Source organism: Cervus canadensis, chromosome 2 (assembly GCF_019320065.1).
Source record: "Cervus canadensis isolate Bull #8, Minnesota chromosome 2, ASM1932006v1, whole genome shotgun sequence".
NCBI lineage: Eukaryota > Metazoa > Chordata > Mammalia > Artiodactyla > Cervidae > Cervus > Cervus canadensis.
In genome coordinates this window covers 44,065,047-44,078,443 of record NC_057387.1, presented here as the reverse complement: position 1 = coordinate 44,078,443, position 13,397 = coordinate 44,065,047, and the positions used below count along the sequence as shown (strand labels likewise).

The 13,397-nt window shown below is 36.0% G+C and overlaps 1 protein-coding gene across 2 annotated transcripts in view; it reads right to left on the bottom strand.

Annotated features, from left to right (window-relative positions):
* The window catches only part of DPYD (dihydropyrimidine dehydrogenase), an 882,445-nt gene that overhangs the window by 307,271 nt on the left and 561,777 nt on the right, over window positions 1-13,397 (bottom strand). For both annotated transcript variants that reach the window (XM_043460573.1, XM_043460572.1), the window contains exon 15: window positions 2,999-3,067. In XM_043460573.1, coding sequence (XP_043316508.1) covers window positions 2,999-3,067 — 69 coding nt within the window. The remainder of the gene's footprint in view (window positions 1-2,998; window positions 3,068-13,397) is intronic.

Genomic DNA, 13,397 nt, shown 5'->3' with positions numbered 1-13,397 from the left:
CCCATTCTTATTGCTTTGGAATTGAATCCTTCAGTGAAGCATCTTCACATTAATTTTGACTCAGGCTCTGTTTTCTAAGCTAACACACATTAAGAAAGAAATGGATTCCAAATCTATTCAAATGAGTTCAAGATCTATTTAAGATCTACTATGGGGTATGGTTCAATTTGGTATACACATTTAAACTGTGAACATGTCTACATAGCTGAGGCTATACCTTATTCACCTTTGTTTTGGATGGCCAGGGACTCTGAAAATAGTAAGTGCTTCAGAGATCTTCCTTCCATGGAATTGGAATAGTTTATCTATGTCCCAGAAAATTAGGATAGCATGTGATCAGATACCTGAACCAAAGAAATTGAACCAAGTCTAACAATGCTACTGATTTGACACCAAGCTGTAAAACCTTTTCCGGAGGCTGCTTCTGTTTTATGGTGCTCAAAAAACAAGACAAATTAAAACCAGGTTGAGGAATAAGACATTAAAAGCATGTATATTCTGGAGAGTTAGAGTGAAAAGGAAAGTTGGTTCAACATGGTTCTATTTCCAAGAATATGCATGTGAAAAAAAGGGTATACTGCATGCACACTGACTTTTAAAAACAGCATCTGGTAGATTTTACCATATTTTAAGAATGTACTAGGTTTCTGTTTTGTTTTTTTTTTTTCTTTTAACCCCCACACATGGTCTTAAATGTTTATTCAAAATAATACAATAAAGTGGTAGTCTCCAATGAAATAAATAATAAGGGTCCCTTCTTGTCCAAATTTTCATTCTGATATAGAGTTTCTCTCTCAATCTCTATTTTTTCATGTTCTTGTACAACTGGATCTGCTCTGCTATTACACACATGCATTTCTGTTTTCAGATATAACAGTGAAGAGCTGATAGCAAGATTTTCTGAATTCCCTGTTGTGCAATTCAAGAATTAATCTACTCTATAGAGAGGAACTTCATGAATTTAAAGCATATCCGTCATCATATTAAGTGACTTGCTGAACTTAAAAGCAATGGCTTGTAGAACGGCTGGTGTGTTCTCTCGATTCTTACCCTTCATTATCACCACCCCCAAACAAATGTACACTGTAAGTAGTAGAGTAACTTTGGCTTGAACACTTTTGTTTTTGTTGATTTGTTTTAATGTGGGCTCTTCCATTGTAAGAAAATCTGTTTTAATCTGTTGTGAAGCATGTGTTCACGGAAACAAAACCAAATACTGACTCTACAAAGCTTTACTGGGTGCTTACCATATGAGCTATGATGGAATCATGCTGCCTATTGCTTCCCTCCAGGGGAATATGAAGACCTGGGGATAGTTCCTTCATGTGTTATGCCCTGAGCTGGTCCATATTTCAAAGATGAGAGGGAACTTTTTTTTTTTTTAATTGACACTATAGGTCGAACTCCTTGATATGTAAATTGCTCTTCTGTTGAGAAATCTAACAGACTATTTTGACTGAATGGAAGGCATATCTTTTTCCTTTTCTTTCTTTCAAACACATTTTCCTTTTCTTCCTCCTTCCCCTTTTACTCTGATTGATTGCTAATGAGAAACTAGAAAATAATATTGAATAAAACTACAATTAAAGAATTAGATATATGTGAATACTATATATCTCACATATGAGATATACGAGATATCTGAGATATATGTGAGATAGATATATATTAGATATATGTGAGAAATATGGAAATTATCTTTAAGCTGTATCTTTATGCATATATAAAAGTTTTTGACTTTTTAAAAGTAAAATTGGCTTATTTAAAAATTATCGTTACCATCTTTTTAAATTCCATATATATGCGTTAGTATACTGTACTGGGGAACACATGTAAATCCATGGCTGATTCATGTCAATGTATGGCAAAAACCACTACAATATTGTAAAGTAATTAGCCTCCAACTAATAAAAATAAATGGAAAAAAAATCATAAAGAAAAAAAAATTAACACATTATTGACAAAAATACTTTCAGTATCTTATTCTACAGAAGGCAGAGGAGCAAGTAGTGTGATAAAGCCATTCATCATAGTCAGATTTAAATTGGCAAAACTCATGCCAAACCTGGGCTCTGTGGAAAATTTCATGGTCAATTAGGTAAATACATGTGTAAAACGGACCCAGCAACAAAGATCATGAAGCCAATTACTGATCATATTTAATTTCATCCCTCTAAGTCCCAGAAACAATTTTTGCCCTCACAGATCTAAGATATCTAAATAAACTGTACAATCACAATATTTAAATGCTATAAAAAGCTTTATAACATTTTATAAGGCAGAGCTGTTAGTTCACAATTATTGTTAGGTTTAGTCTTCACATCTTACAGGTTTTCAAGAAACCCCAGCTACAGTGTTTTTCACGATAGGACAATGGACATAAGTACATAATTTTAAGTATGTATTTTTCTATTTGAAATAGAAATTTGAGGCACATGGTTAGTTGTTTGCATTTGTGCAAGATTCAATTTATATTATAGAAAACTCGCTGACTAGTGTTCCATTCAGGAGCATTCTGTCCTACCATTTTATGCATGTCTGTATTCAAACTAGAATAGTATTAAATGAACCTTTTATATTTTAAATATTCAAGAGCTTTATATTCAAAATTTCTTTTCTTGCTGTCAAACTAGCTTGCCTAAAGGCAAGGTAAGATCAAGTTAGACTCTCAAAGGTAGAATTAAATTTTATCATGGCATCCATCATAATATACAGTTTGCTTAATTTGCAAATAAAGAGTATATGGAGTCAAAGAATAAAGGATTTTTAGGCAGTGTGCGAAATCTAAGGGACTACTTTTATAGAATAGATTCCTTTTAAATTTACATTTCCATCATTTTAATGAAAACACAGGGTAAACAAATTGTAATAGAAATGTTTTAAGTTACCATTTTTCACTCAATTTTTCTTCTACTGGGTTATTTTTCATGACAGCTCTTTATTTAAAACTAATAAAAATAGAAGAGAAGAAATAAAATAAATATAAAGAAATCATTACCTCAGCCTTACTGGAGAGTTCCATCCAGTCATTTCTGTTGTAACTGCACATGATGCTAGCAATCACAATCTTTAAAAAGAGAAAGGAAAGAAAAATTAGTTCAAATAGTTTTGTCTTTGTACACAGGGGTCTATTATATTTATATATATATGTTTATAATGGTAAATTATATCATAAAAATTAGTTTTCCATCTGCTGAAAGAAATCAGTAAATTACAGCATGGAATTATAGTGAAGCAAAGGATAAGATCTGCGGCTTCAGACTTAGGTTAGAGACTTTCTCATTTACTGTCTTTGAATGCTTGAGCAAGTGACTTAACTTTCTGATCCTCAGCATTGTCATTTTTAAAATGGAGATAATAATACTGACTTTGCCAACCTCAAAAAGTGATAGTGAGAATTACATGAACTTGCGTATGCAAAAAGAGTTGTTTAAGTTATATAATGATGGAGTGTGTGTGTACTCAGTCATGTCCAACTCTTTGTAGCCCCATGGACTGCAGCCCAGCAGGCTCCTTTGTCCATGGGTTCTTTCAGGCAGGAATACTGGAGCAGGTTGCCATTTCCTACTCCAGGAGATCTTCTTGACCCAGGGAATGAACCCTGGTCTTCGGCATCTCCTGAAGTGGTAGACAGATTCTTTACCACTGAGCCACCTAGGAAGCCCATAATGATGTAGAAATATTTATTAATGTAATTACTGGTATAGCTAAAAGGTTTCAAGGTATGGAAAGGAAATAAATTAATTTCTTCTTCAATCATACCTTACTATAATATGGATAATTACACCTTACATATTCAGAGTGAATTATAGTTCTAAAGTTTGTTAAATATTGATTATTTAACTACAGTATTACAGTATGTTATAATGGAGGCTTCATGGAGTAGTAGTTACTAGTATCTGCTCTGAAGCCAGAATGTCTAGATTAGAGTTCAGACTCTATCACTAACTGTGTGGTCCTGGACAAGACATTTAATTTCCTCATTGGTTAAATATGGATAACACTACTATCTACTTGCTGCTGTTGTGTCTGACTCTTTTGCAACCCCATGAACTATAGCCCACCAGGCTCCTCTGTTCTTGGCATTTTCCAGGCAAGAATACTCTAGTGGTTGCCATTTCTTTCTCCAGCAGATCTTCCTGACCTAGGGATAGAACCCATGTCTCCTGCATTGGCAGGGCCTTTACGACTGAGCCACCAGGGAAACCCACTATCTACTTAGAAAAGTAATAATCAAATTGCTAAGAGTTTATGGCTTTAATAATGTACCAGGTAATGTTTTAATGTATTTTATCCTATTAACTTACTTAATCATTCTCAAATTATTCTTCCCATTTTACAGATGAAGATGCTGAGGTACTGAGACACAAAGGTTTCAGAGCTAATAAACAGCAGAGCCAGGACTCAGACCCAGAAATTTAACTGAGAATCTGTGCTTTTAGCCATTAGTTTTTGCTGGCCTAATGCAAATATTCAGTATATGTCAGTAATTACTTTCTATAATTACCATTTAAAGACTATGAGATCATGACACAAAGTCTGTGCCAAATCTAAAGCCACAGAGTCTAGTGGAAGAGTCCACTAAAAGGCCCTGGACTCTCACCACAAGCAGCTTTTTTTTTTTTTTTTTTGCCTTAAAAAAAAACAAAGATGTGATGAACAAGTCAGATGAATGCTTTTATCAGTAAGAGAAAGAAAATAAGCTATAATCATACAGGAGAGAGTTCTGAATACTAGAGCTCTAAATACTGAATAAGCCTGTCCTTAACGCTGGGTCAATTTTTTCCTGATAGACTATGATCCTCCATGGGTGCCTGGATTGCTCTGCACCATTCATCATTTTATCTACAATAACCAGCATGATGTTTGGCACATAGTAGAATTGATTGAATAAATGTACGAGGTCACTAAAGGTTTAGGAACAGAGAGTTGCATTTTCAGTTTATCCTTTTAAGATTAAGCAGATATGAACACCATGAGTTAGAGAAGGGAAAAAATAAACAATTGGTGAAAACTTTGGCAAATGATTATTGTATGATTCAGAGAGAAGAGTGAGCAGAACTGTTGTGAATGCTGGTCTTGGTGACAGAGAAAGGGTCAGATGTCAAAATACACAGAAACTGTGTGTATTAAGATGGAAAAAGAAGAATCAGGAGATCTGAGAGGCTGACTGTGAGTGACTGAGAAAATCTTACAACTTTAGTCAGACAAAAGTAAGATGATGCTGAGCAAAAAGGAAGCCAGGAGAAACAGTGTATTCAAACAGATTCCTATGTAGAGAGAGGAACAGAGAAAAGTAAAAGTAGATGATGAATAGAGGAAGAAAATTAAGAATGCATGATTGTTTTCTTATTGAGTTTAGGATTCAACTTTTGTGTAGCTTTTAAGAACTGGGGAGGGAAAAAAAATGTAAGAATGACCCTTGGCCTTTTCTACAGGTGCTGAAAGAAAGTGAAAAGTCAACTTCCAAACTTGCCCATCTGCAAGCAAGAAAGGGTCTCCAGCATAATTATGCATCTTCAATACACTCTTTCTGCCATTTTTACATGCTATAAAATCTGACGTTATTCTCCCCACCCTCCAGTTAGAAAACAGACCAGGGAGAAATTCTCCAGAGAGGTACCAGACCTTCAGGGACTACACTATTACCTCCTCTTGAATATTCCTTGCATGTAAAAGAGGGGGACTTCATTTGAAATGAAAACCAATTGGGATGAGGGCTGGGGGCAGGTGGACAGATCCTACTGTCCTCAGTGGCCTCGAGGTCAAGTCAACAAATACATCTTTTTTATTTTTTAAATTTATTTATTTTAATTGGAGGCTAATTACTTTACAATATTGTAGTGGTTTTTGCCATACATTGACATGAATCAGCCATGGGTTTACATGTGTTTCCCATTCTGAACCCCCCTCCCACTTCCCTCCCCATCGCATCCCTTTGGGTCATCCCAGTGCACCAGCCCTGAGCACCCTGTCTCATGCATCAAACCTGGACTGGCGATCTGTTTCACATATGATAATATACATGTTTCAATGCTATTTTCTCAGATCAGCCCATCCTCGCCTTCTCCCACAGAGTCCAAAGACTGTTCTATAAAGAAAGGTTAATCTAAGGATTTAGGGAAGGAGCAGACTCCCCGAGCTTGCTGGTAAAATGTCAAGAGCAAGGTTAGATTCAAAGATTCAGACTGAAAAAAATGACTTTAGCATTAGATACTGATTCTGTGGTGAAAGAGACAAACAGTAGAACTAGGTTTTTAGGGAGTTCTATTCAAAACCAAGAAACACAGACAAAAAACAAAAACCAAACTTGCCTCCAGTTATGACAAAGTAACGCTCAAGTTTATACTCCCATATAAATATGAAGTGACTGCTAAATGAGGATGGCATCCTCCTCCCCAGTGTTCCATTCAGGCGCCACAGAGGACAACAGGGAAGATCCTTCTAGTGGGCAGGGTCCAGGTGGGCAGATGGGCTGACCAAGGAAGCCACTTCCGGGAAAGCAAGGTTCACTGGCCCTGACAACTGGATATGATAGATGTTCTCAAGTAGGGACTAACATAGTTCCTCTTTACTAAATGGTGATTTTTATTTTGACAAAGCTGTTTTTTCTTCAAATATATATTGATTGTGCCTGGATTGGTTAGAATCATCATTCACCTTTTAAGTCCCCAAGATTATGAGGAGTACATTTGGGCTTGATAGAGAGAAGTAAATAACACTCAGAGAACTGTCCTGGACATTGAGAACATTGGTGCCATCAAATGCCTAGGAACGCAGTGACTGGGTATGATTTGGGGCATGCTGTCCTTGGGGAGGGGTGGCCACAGGTGGGAGAGATAGATTATGCTGAGCAGACAGAAGTTTTGTGTGCTCTGAATAGCTAAGCACCACCCTGTTCCTCATCTTCAAAAAACAGACTCTACCTTCTTACCCAAAAAGCTGGGAAAATATCTCCAACAGGGTTAATCACAGTAATCAGCTACTCTACTCTCATTGAAGTCCTTCAGTTGAGCTGGGGAGATAAAGACTTTTTTCCTCTTTGGTCCCTAAACTGGAATAAAGTGTGTTCATAGCAGCTAGTAATCACTGACGGATTCCTTACTTACCCAAGCCAACCCTCCCACTCCCACTCAAAGCTAGCTGCACTAGGATGATAAAAAGCAGAGGCAAAGCAAAGTAGAGATGCAAGATGGAGACACGGTTCTGTCACTTTTAAGTCTGGTGTACCACTAACATGCCTGTTCAAGTGAACCAATAAATATCACATTTGACTTAAGAAAACTCAAGTTATATTCTGGTTTCTATCACTGACAGTCTTGACAATTACTACATGCAAAACTAAAACTGTCACTTTTAAAATAACTTCCTAAGCATTTTTTTTCTGTCAAGTAAATTTAAAGGAAAAATAACTTTATACCTTATTTTTAAAGGCTAAATTATCTAAGAAGTCTAAATATCTTTATCTAAAATCAAAGGATGGTTCGTGAAAATATATGTTGACATTCTATTTCAGAGGAATAAAGATGACCCCAAATCATTTTATTCCAAGGATTTTTCAAAAAGCCAGGCTAAAACACATCAACAGTAAAAGAACACTGAACAGAATTTAATCTTTCTTTGAGGATTAGAAAGCCCTTCCGTGTTTTGCAGTGCTTGGTTTTTAATCAAGCAAAGGAAGACAGGTTACTTTTTTCTTATGGAAAAAAAGAGTTAATGTATATTTTATATTGTGAAACATTATGAAAAGTTACTAGAAATGAATACCCAATGAAACATTTTTAAAACACAGCAACATTGCCCTATATTTCATTTAATTTATGCCATTTCTAATGCCCCTTTTTATGGCTTATATTTTAAAACACATAAAAACCAAATGCTATAGTTTTAACTAATCCTACATTTTATGAACATTTTAAGAGTCAAGTGAGAGACTCAAACAATATTAGTTAATCACTTAGTATGAAAACTGAGTACCTACTGTAGTAGGCACTAAATGACATATAGAGGAGTTTAAGACACTGATTCAGAGTCTTTGATTATTCAACAATCAGTATTTCTTTGAGACCTATGTGCCAGTATCTGTAACTCTAAAGTGACGAAGGAAACAGGGAAAGTCCCTACATTTTTAGGAGGGGAAAAAAGTCATTAAAGAATACATTATTTGGACTATTTTCGGTTCAAGATTTAAAAACATTACAGGTGAGCAAGATGGAGAATCATAGGGATGCATAAAGCCACATTAGATGAGTTGCATTCCAGGTACAGGAACTCTGGAGTAGGAGTGATCATGATACACTTAAAAATAGAAGGCCTTTGTCACTGGTGCTTCATGACAGGGCAAGAAGAGTGCAAAAAGAAATGGAAGAAGGAAGCAGTCATTTCTCTGGGAGCTGAAACCTGTGGGAGTGAGGGTATTTTTTACAGGGGTAATGGGGCTTCCCTGGCAGCTTAGTGGTAAAGAATTCACCCGCCATGCAGGAGACACAGGAGATGCCAGTTCCATCCCTGGGTGGGGAAAATCCCTTGGAGAAGGGCATGGCTACCTACTCCAGTATTCTTGCCTGGAAAATCCCATGTAGCCTGGTGGGTTACAGTCCATGGGGTCGCAAAGAGTAGGACACAACTGAAATGACTCAGCACACACGTATGCATGCATATGGGAGGTACCAGAAGACCACTGAAAGGTTTAAAAAAGAGTAATAAAATGATCTGATTTACATTTTTAAAAGATGCTGGCTACTTCATAAGGGAACGGAATGAGGGGGCTGTAGGGTAAAAGCGGACAGTCCAGTGAAGTTGAAATAACATGACTTGTGTAATATTCATGGAAATGGCCAGACATGGAAATCTGAGCTAGAAGGGTCAATGGTTATACTCAGGAGGTGAGAAAAAAGAAGAAATTAAGGATGATCCCTAGATTATTGGCTTGAGCCACTGAATGTAACATAGATGCTTCACTGAGATGGGACAAAGCCTAGTGCAATTATAAGTCAGGAACTGTTAAGATGTTTGACTTTAATATATTACATATAAAATATTTAGCAAACTATTAGTGATGACATCACTTGTGACACTGGATATATGAGTATAGAATTCACTAAAGAAGTTAGGGTTGAAAGTGAATATTTTAAGACTTCATCATTAATGGTATTTAAAGGCCACCTGGCTTAGTGACTTTACAAACAGAATAGAAAAAAACAAGACAAAATGAAAGAGATGAGGATTGACCTAGAGTCACATTAGAATGTGGTGTCACAAACGCCAAGAGGGGGAAATGTTCCATAAAGAAAGGAGAAATTTATGAGGATGGATGCTTCTGAGAGCTGATGTAAGAAAACAGAGAAGTGTCCAGAGGATTTGGCAATACAGATGCCACTGGTAACCTTTACAAGAGAAGTGTCAGTGAAGCAGGGAGGATAGATAGTCAGACTATAGTAGACTGAATAAAGAGAACATGAAGGAATTAGGGAAGCGATACACAAAGCCTTCTAATAGTATTGGTGGGCTTGCTGAAAGAGAAATGAGGCAGTAAATGAAGGGCTGTGGGAGGGCAAGTGAGAGTTTGTTCTTTTTTTTAATGGGCTATATATTACATATGTTTTTATACTGGTAGAAGTGACATGGAAAAGAGGAGGAAACTGTTGAAAAGCCAAGAGGTGATGATGAATCTACCACATAAGTAGAGAATGTAAACTGTGCAAGGAGCAGAGGCATTGTTTCCAGCCTAACAATGTTAAAAGTCAGAATAGACAGAAAACAGGAATGGATGTAGTTGAGTTTACAGATTTGGTGTGGAAAAGATGAAATTATCTTCCATGATGTTTAGATTTTCTTTACCATGTAACAGATGAGGTCTCCTACTGATAGTTAAGAGAAGTAGAGACAGAGGTTTAGAAGGATGAGAGGGAGATGAAAGTATTCACCTAGACATCTAAGAAAATGGGAACAAAAATTTACCAAGGGGTTATGGTAAGATTACTAGGCTAGAAAGGCAAAAATATTTAATCAGTATATGTTTTTGTAAGATGAAATTAGTAAAAGGACAGTATAGTTTAGAAAATTAGAACAAAGAAGAGAGCTCCCTTTACATGGCTGACCATAAAACAGGTTTTATAAATTACTTTAAAGTTGAAACTCATCTTATCAAGATGTTTTTTGTTGCTTCGGTCACTAAAATTTGATTCATTCCATAAGAGGGCATTCTTATATCTAATTCTGTTGTTGAGAGAATACTTTTAAATTGCAGTTTTACATAGTTTTGACATTCATTTTGACTAATGCATGTAGCCTAAAATTACAATGTGTAAACATTCAATTTCTATTAAACATTAATGTTCTAAAGCATATAAAATGCCAACTATAATAGTTTATGAATCAGATTTTGTGTTGTTTCTCCCTGAAAAAGACTTCATAGGTTAAAAAAAACAGGACACTTACTCCACAGCAAGAAAAAATAGTGCTAAATGGCTTCAACTGTCATCCTTCAAAGCTTTAAATTAAAGAATCACATTTCCCAGTCAAATTATTTTTTATATAATTCATTTCCTTATGGAATAAATAAAATGATTTTATTAAGCATTTTTTTCAAGCTGAATGACAATGAAGTCTGCATGTCAAAAATTAAGGTGAAGAACAATATAAAACTTCCAAGTTTTATCTTTGGCTGTCTTGTCAAATTTCCAAGCATGTGCAGTCTATGATTACAACACAGGTTCGGAAATACTATTTTGGTATTCTGTAATCATTCTGTGACCTACAATGGAAATTTAGTCAACAGTTCAGCTTCAAGACAACCTAAACTTTTTAGTAGGGAAAAACTGGCAAAGTGCACAGTGACAAAGGGGAACAGTGTAACAAGTAGTCAAGTTAGGTTTTCTCAAACAATTTAACAAAATCTTTCCTAACACTACAGGGATTATACTACATTGAGGAGGAAAAATAACATGGGACATGTGATTTTCAAAGACATTTAAACTAAAAAAAAATGTTCATTAAATATTAATTAATTGTAAGACATTCAAATTGTAAATGTTCTTTATGCCATTATATGAATATAGTGAAAATGAGATTGGTACAATTTTCCTGAAATGTACACATTGAGAGAAGAACATTAAGAGTAAAACTCACAAGCTCTTCAAATTTTATATGGTTATTGTTAACTTAATGGTTGCAAATGAGAATAGTACTCTTAAAGTTCTTCTTTATATTATTTTAAAATTTAGTGTTTTCTTTCTTTGCTTATTTTGGGACATACACATATCTTGCTTATACAACTATTTCTAATATGTAAAAGTCATGTCCAAAGTTACAAAATGTGCACAAAGTTTTCATAGAGACACGTGTACCCCAATGTTCATCACAGCACTGTTTACAATAGCCAGGACATGGAAGCAACCTAGATGTCCATCAGCAGATGAATGGATAAGAAAGCTGTGGTACATGTACACAATGGAATATTATTCAGGCATTAAAAAGAATACATTTGAATCAATTCTAATGAGTGAAGTAAGCCAGAAAGAAAAACACCAATACAGTATACTAACGCATATATATGGAATTTAGAAAGATTGTAACGGTAACCCTATATGCGAGACAGCAAAAGAGACACAGATGTATAGAACAGTCTTTTGGACTCTGTGGGAGAAGGTGAGGGTGGGATGATCAGAGAATAGCATTGAAACATGTGTATTATCATATGTGAAACAGATAGCCAGTCCAGGTTCAATGCATGAGACAGGCTGCTCAGGGCTGATGCACTAGGATGACTCAGAGGGACGGGATGGGGAGGGAAGCGGGAGGGGTGTTCAGGATGGGAACACATGTAAATCCATGGCTGATTCATGTCAATGTATGGCAAAAACCACTACAATATTGTAAAGTAATTAGCCTCCAATTAAAATAAAATAAAGTAATATGAGCAAAAAAGAAAAAAAGAAAAAAGAAAATCAGAGATGTTTTCCACTGGAACAAGAAATGAACAACTGGAGACTACTCAGAAACTACAGTAACTGCTGTTTTTCCCTCTTCTTTTCATCACTTCTTACTAGTTTTTGGGCTTCCCTTGCAGCTCAACTGGTAAAGAATCCACCTGCAATGCAGGAGACCTGAGTTCAATCCCTGGGTTGGGAAAATCCCCTGGAGAAGGGAAAGGCTACCCACTCCAGTATTCTGGCCTGGAGAATTCCATGGACTGTACAGTACAAGGGGTCGCAAAGAGTCAGACACGTTTGACTGACTTTCACTTTTACTTTACTAGTTTTTTATTTAATTTTCATCCCCTTTGTATCTAGAAACTGATCTACTATTGGTCACCAGTTACAAAAATTAGATACTTTTCAGCCCAAACCTTTACCAGAACTCTTTCCAGCACTGAGGTGGTTAACCACCTCCAGCTTCATGATTGAAACCCTCCCCATGTGGGCTCTTGAGATACATCCTTTTATCCTTATTGTTCCTATTTTTGCTATTCCTTCTCAGCCTCTTCTGCCCCTGGCCATCTTTTACATATTAACGTCCCCAGGTTGTACTCATGGTCCTCTTTTAGCATTGTTTCATGCACATCCCTTAGACATCATATTCATAATGATTTCAGGGAATACCTGTATGTAGAAACTTCAGAAACGCCTCCAACCTGTGTCTTTCTCCTGAGTATAAGAACAGCATATTCAACTACCTTCAAGAACCTACATTCAACTTGCCCAAAATCAAACTTAAACTTCTCCACCCGGAATTTGCATTCTCTCTCCATTAAATATGCTTGTACTCTATGCTTTTGTTCCAAGTTAGAAAACTAGATTTTCTTTCTACATTTCTCTCAGTGCCTACACCCAACTATTTCCAAATACTCTCTAGTCCACAGGTTTTCAAAGTTGCCTGAGCACTGAAATCATCTGGAGAGTTAAAAACATAACTCCTACATTTGTATGTATTTAGGCCCAGACATCAGTGTTTTCTCAAGGACCTCCAGGTAATTCTAACCTGCAGGAAAGCTTGAGAAGTATTGCTCTAATTTACTCCTCAAATATCTCTTCTAGGTGTCTCTGACTCTTTCATCATAACTGCTTTAGTTAAGATGTTCACGCTTGCTCCCCTGGATTACTGAAATAGATTCCTATTAGTCTCCCCATCTCTGATATCAACCTAAGCCATCTGCCAGATCTATCTAAAGAGACAAACCTGATCATATCACACTTCTGCTTCAAATCTGACTTCAAGATAAAAATCCAACTCTTTAATATGCTATACAAGACCACAATGCAACATTTGTTTCAACCACAAAGAATTAAATACTTTGTTTCCTGAACGTAATATGTATTCTGTATTCTCTTGACCATATGTCTATTCTTTTTGTTTGAATGAATAAGGAATGGTCCCTGTGCTCTAGGAGCATATGG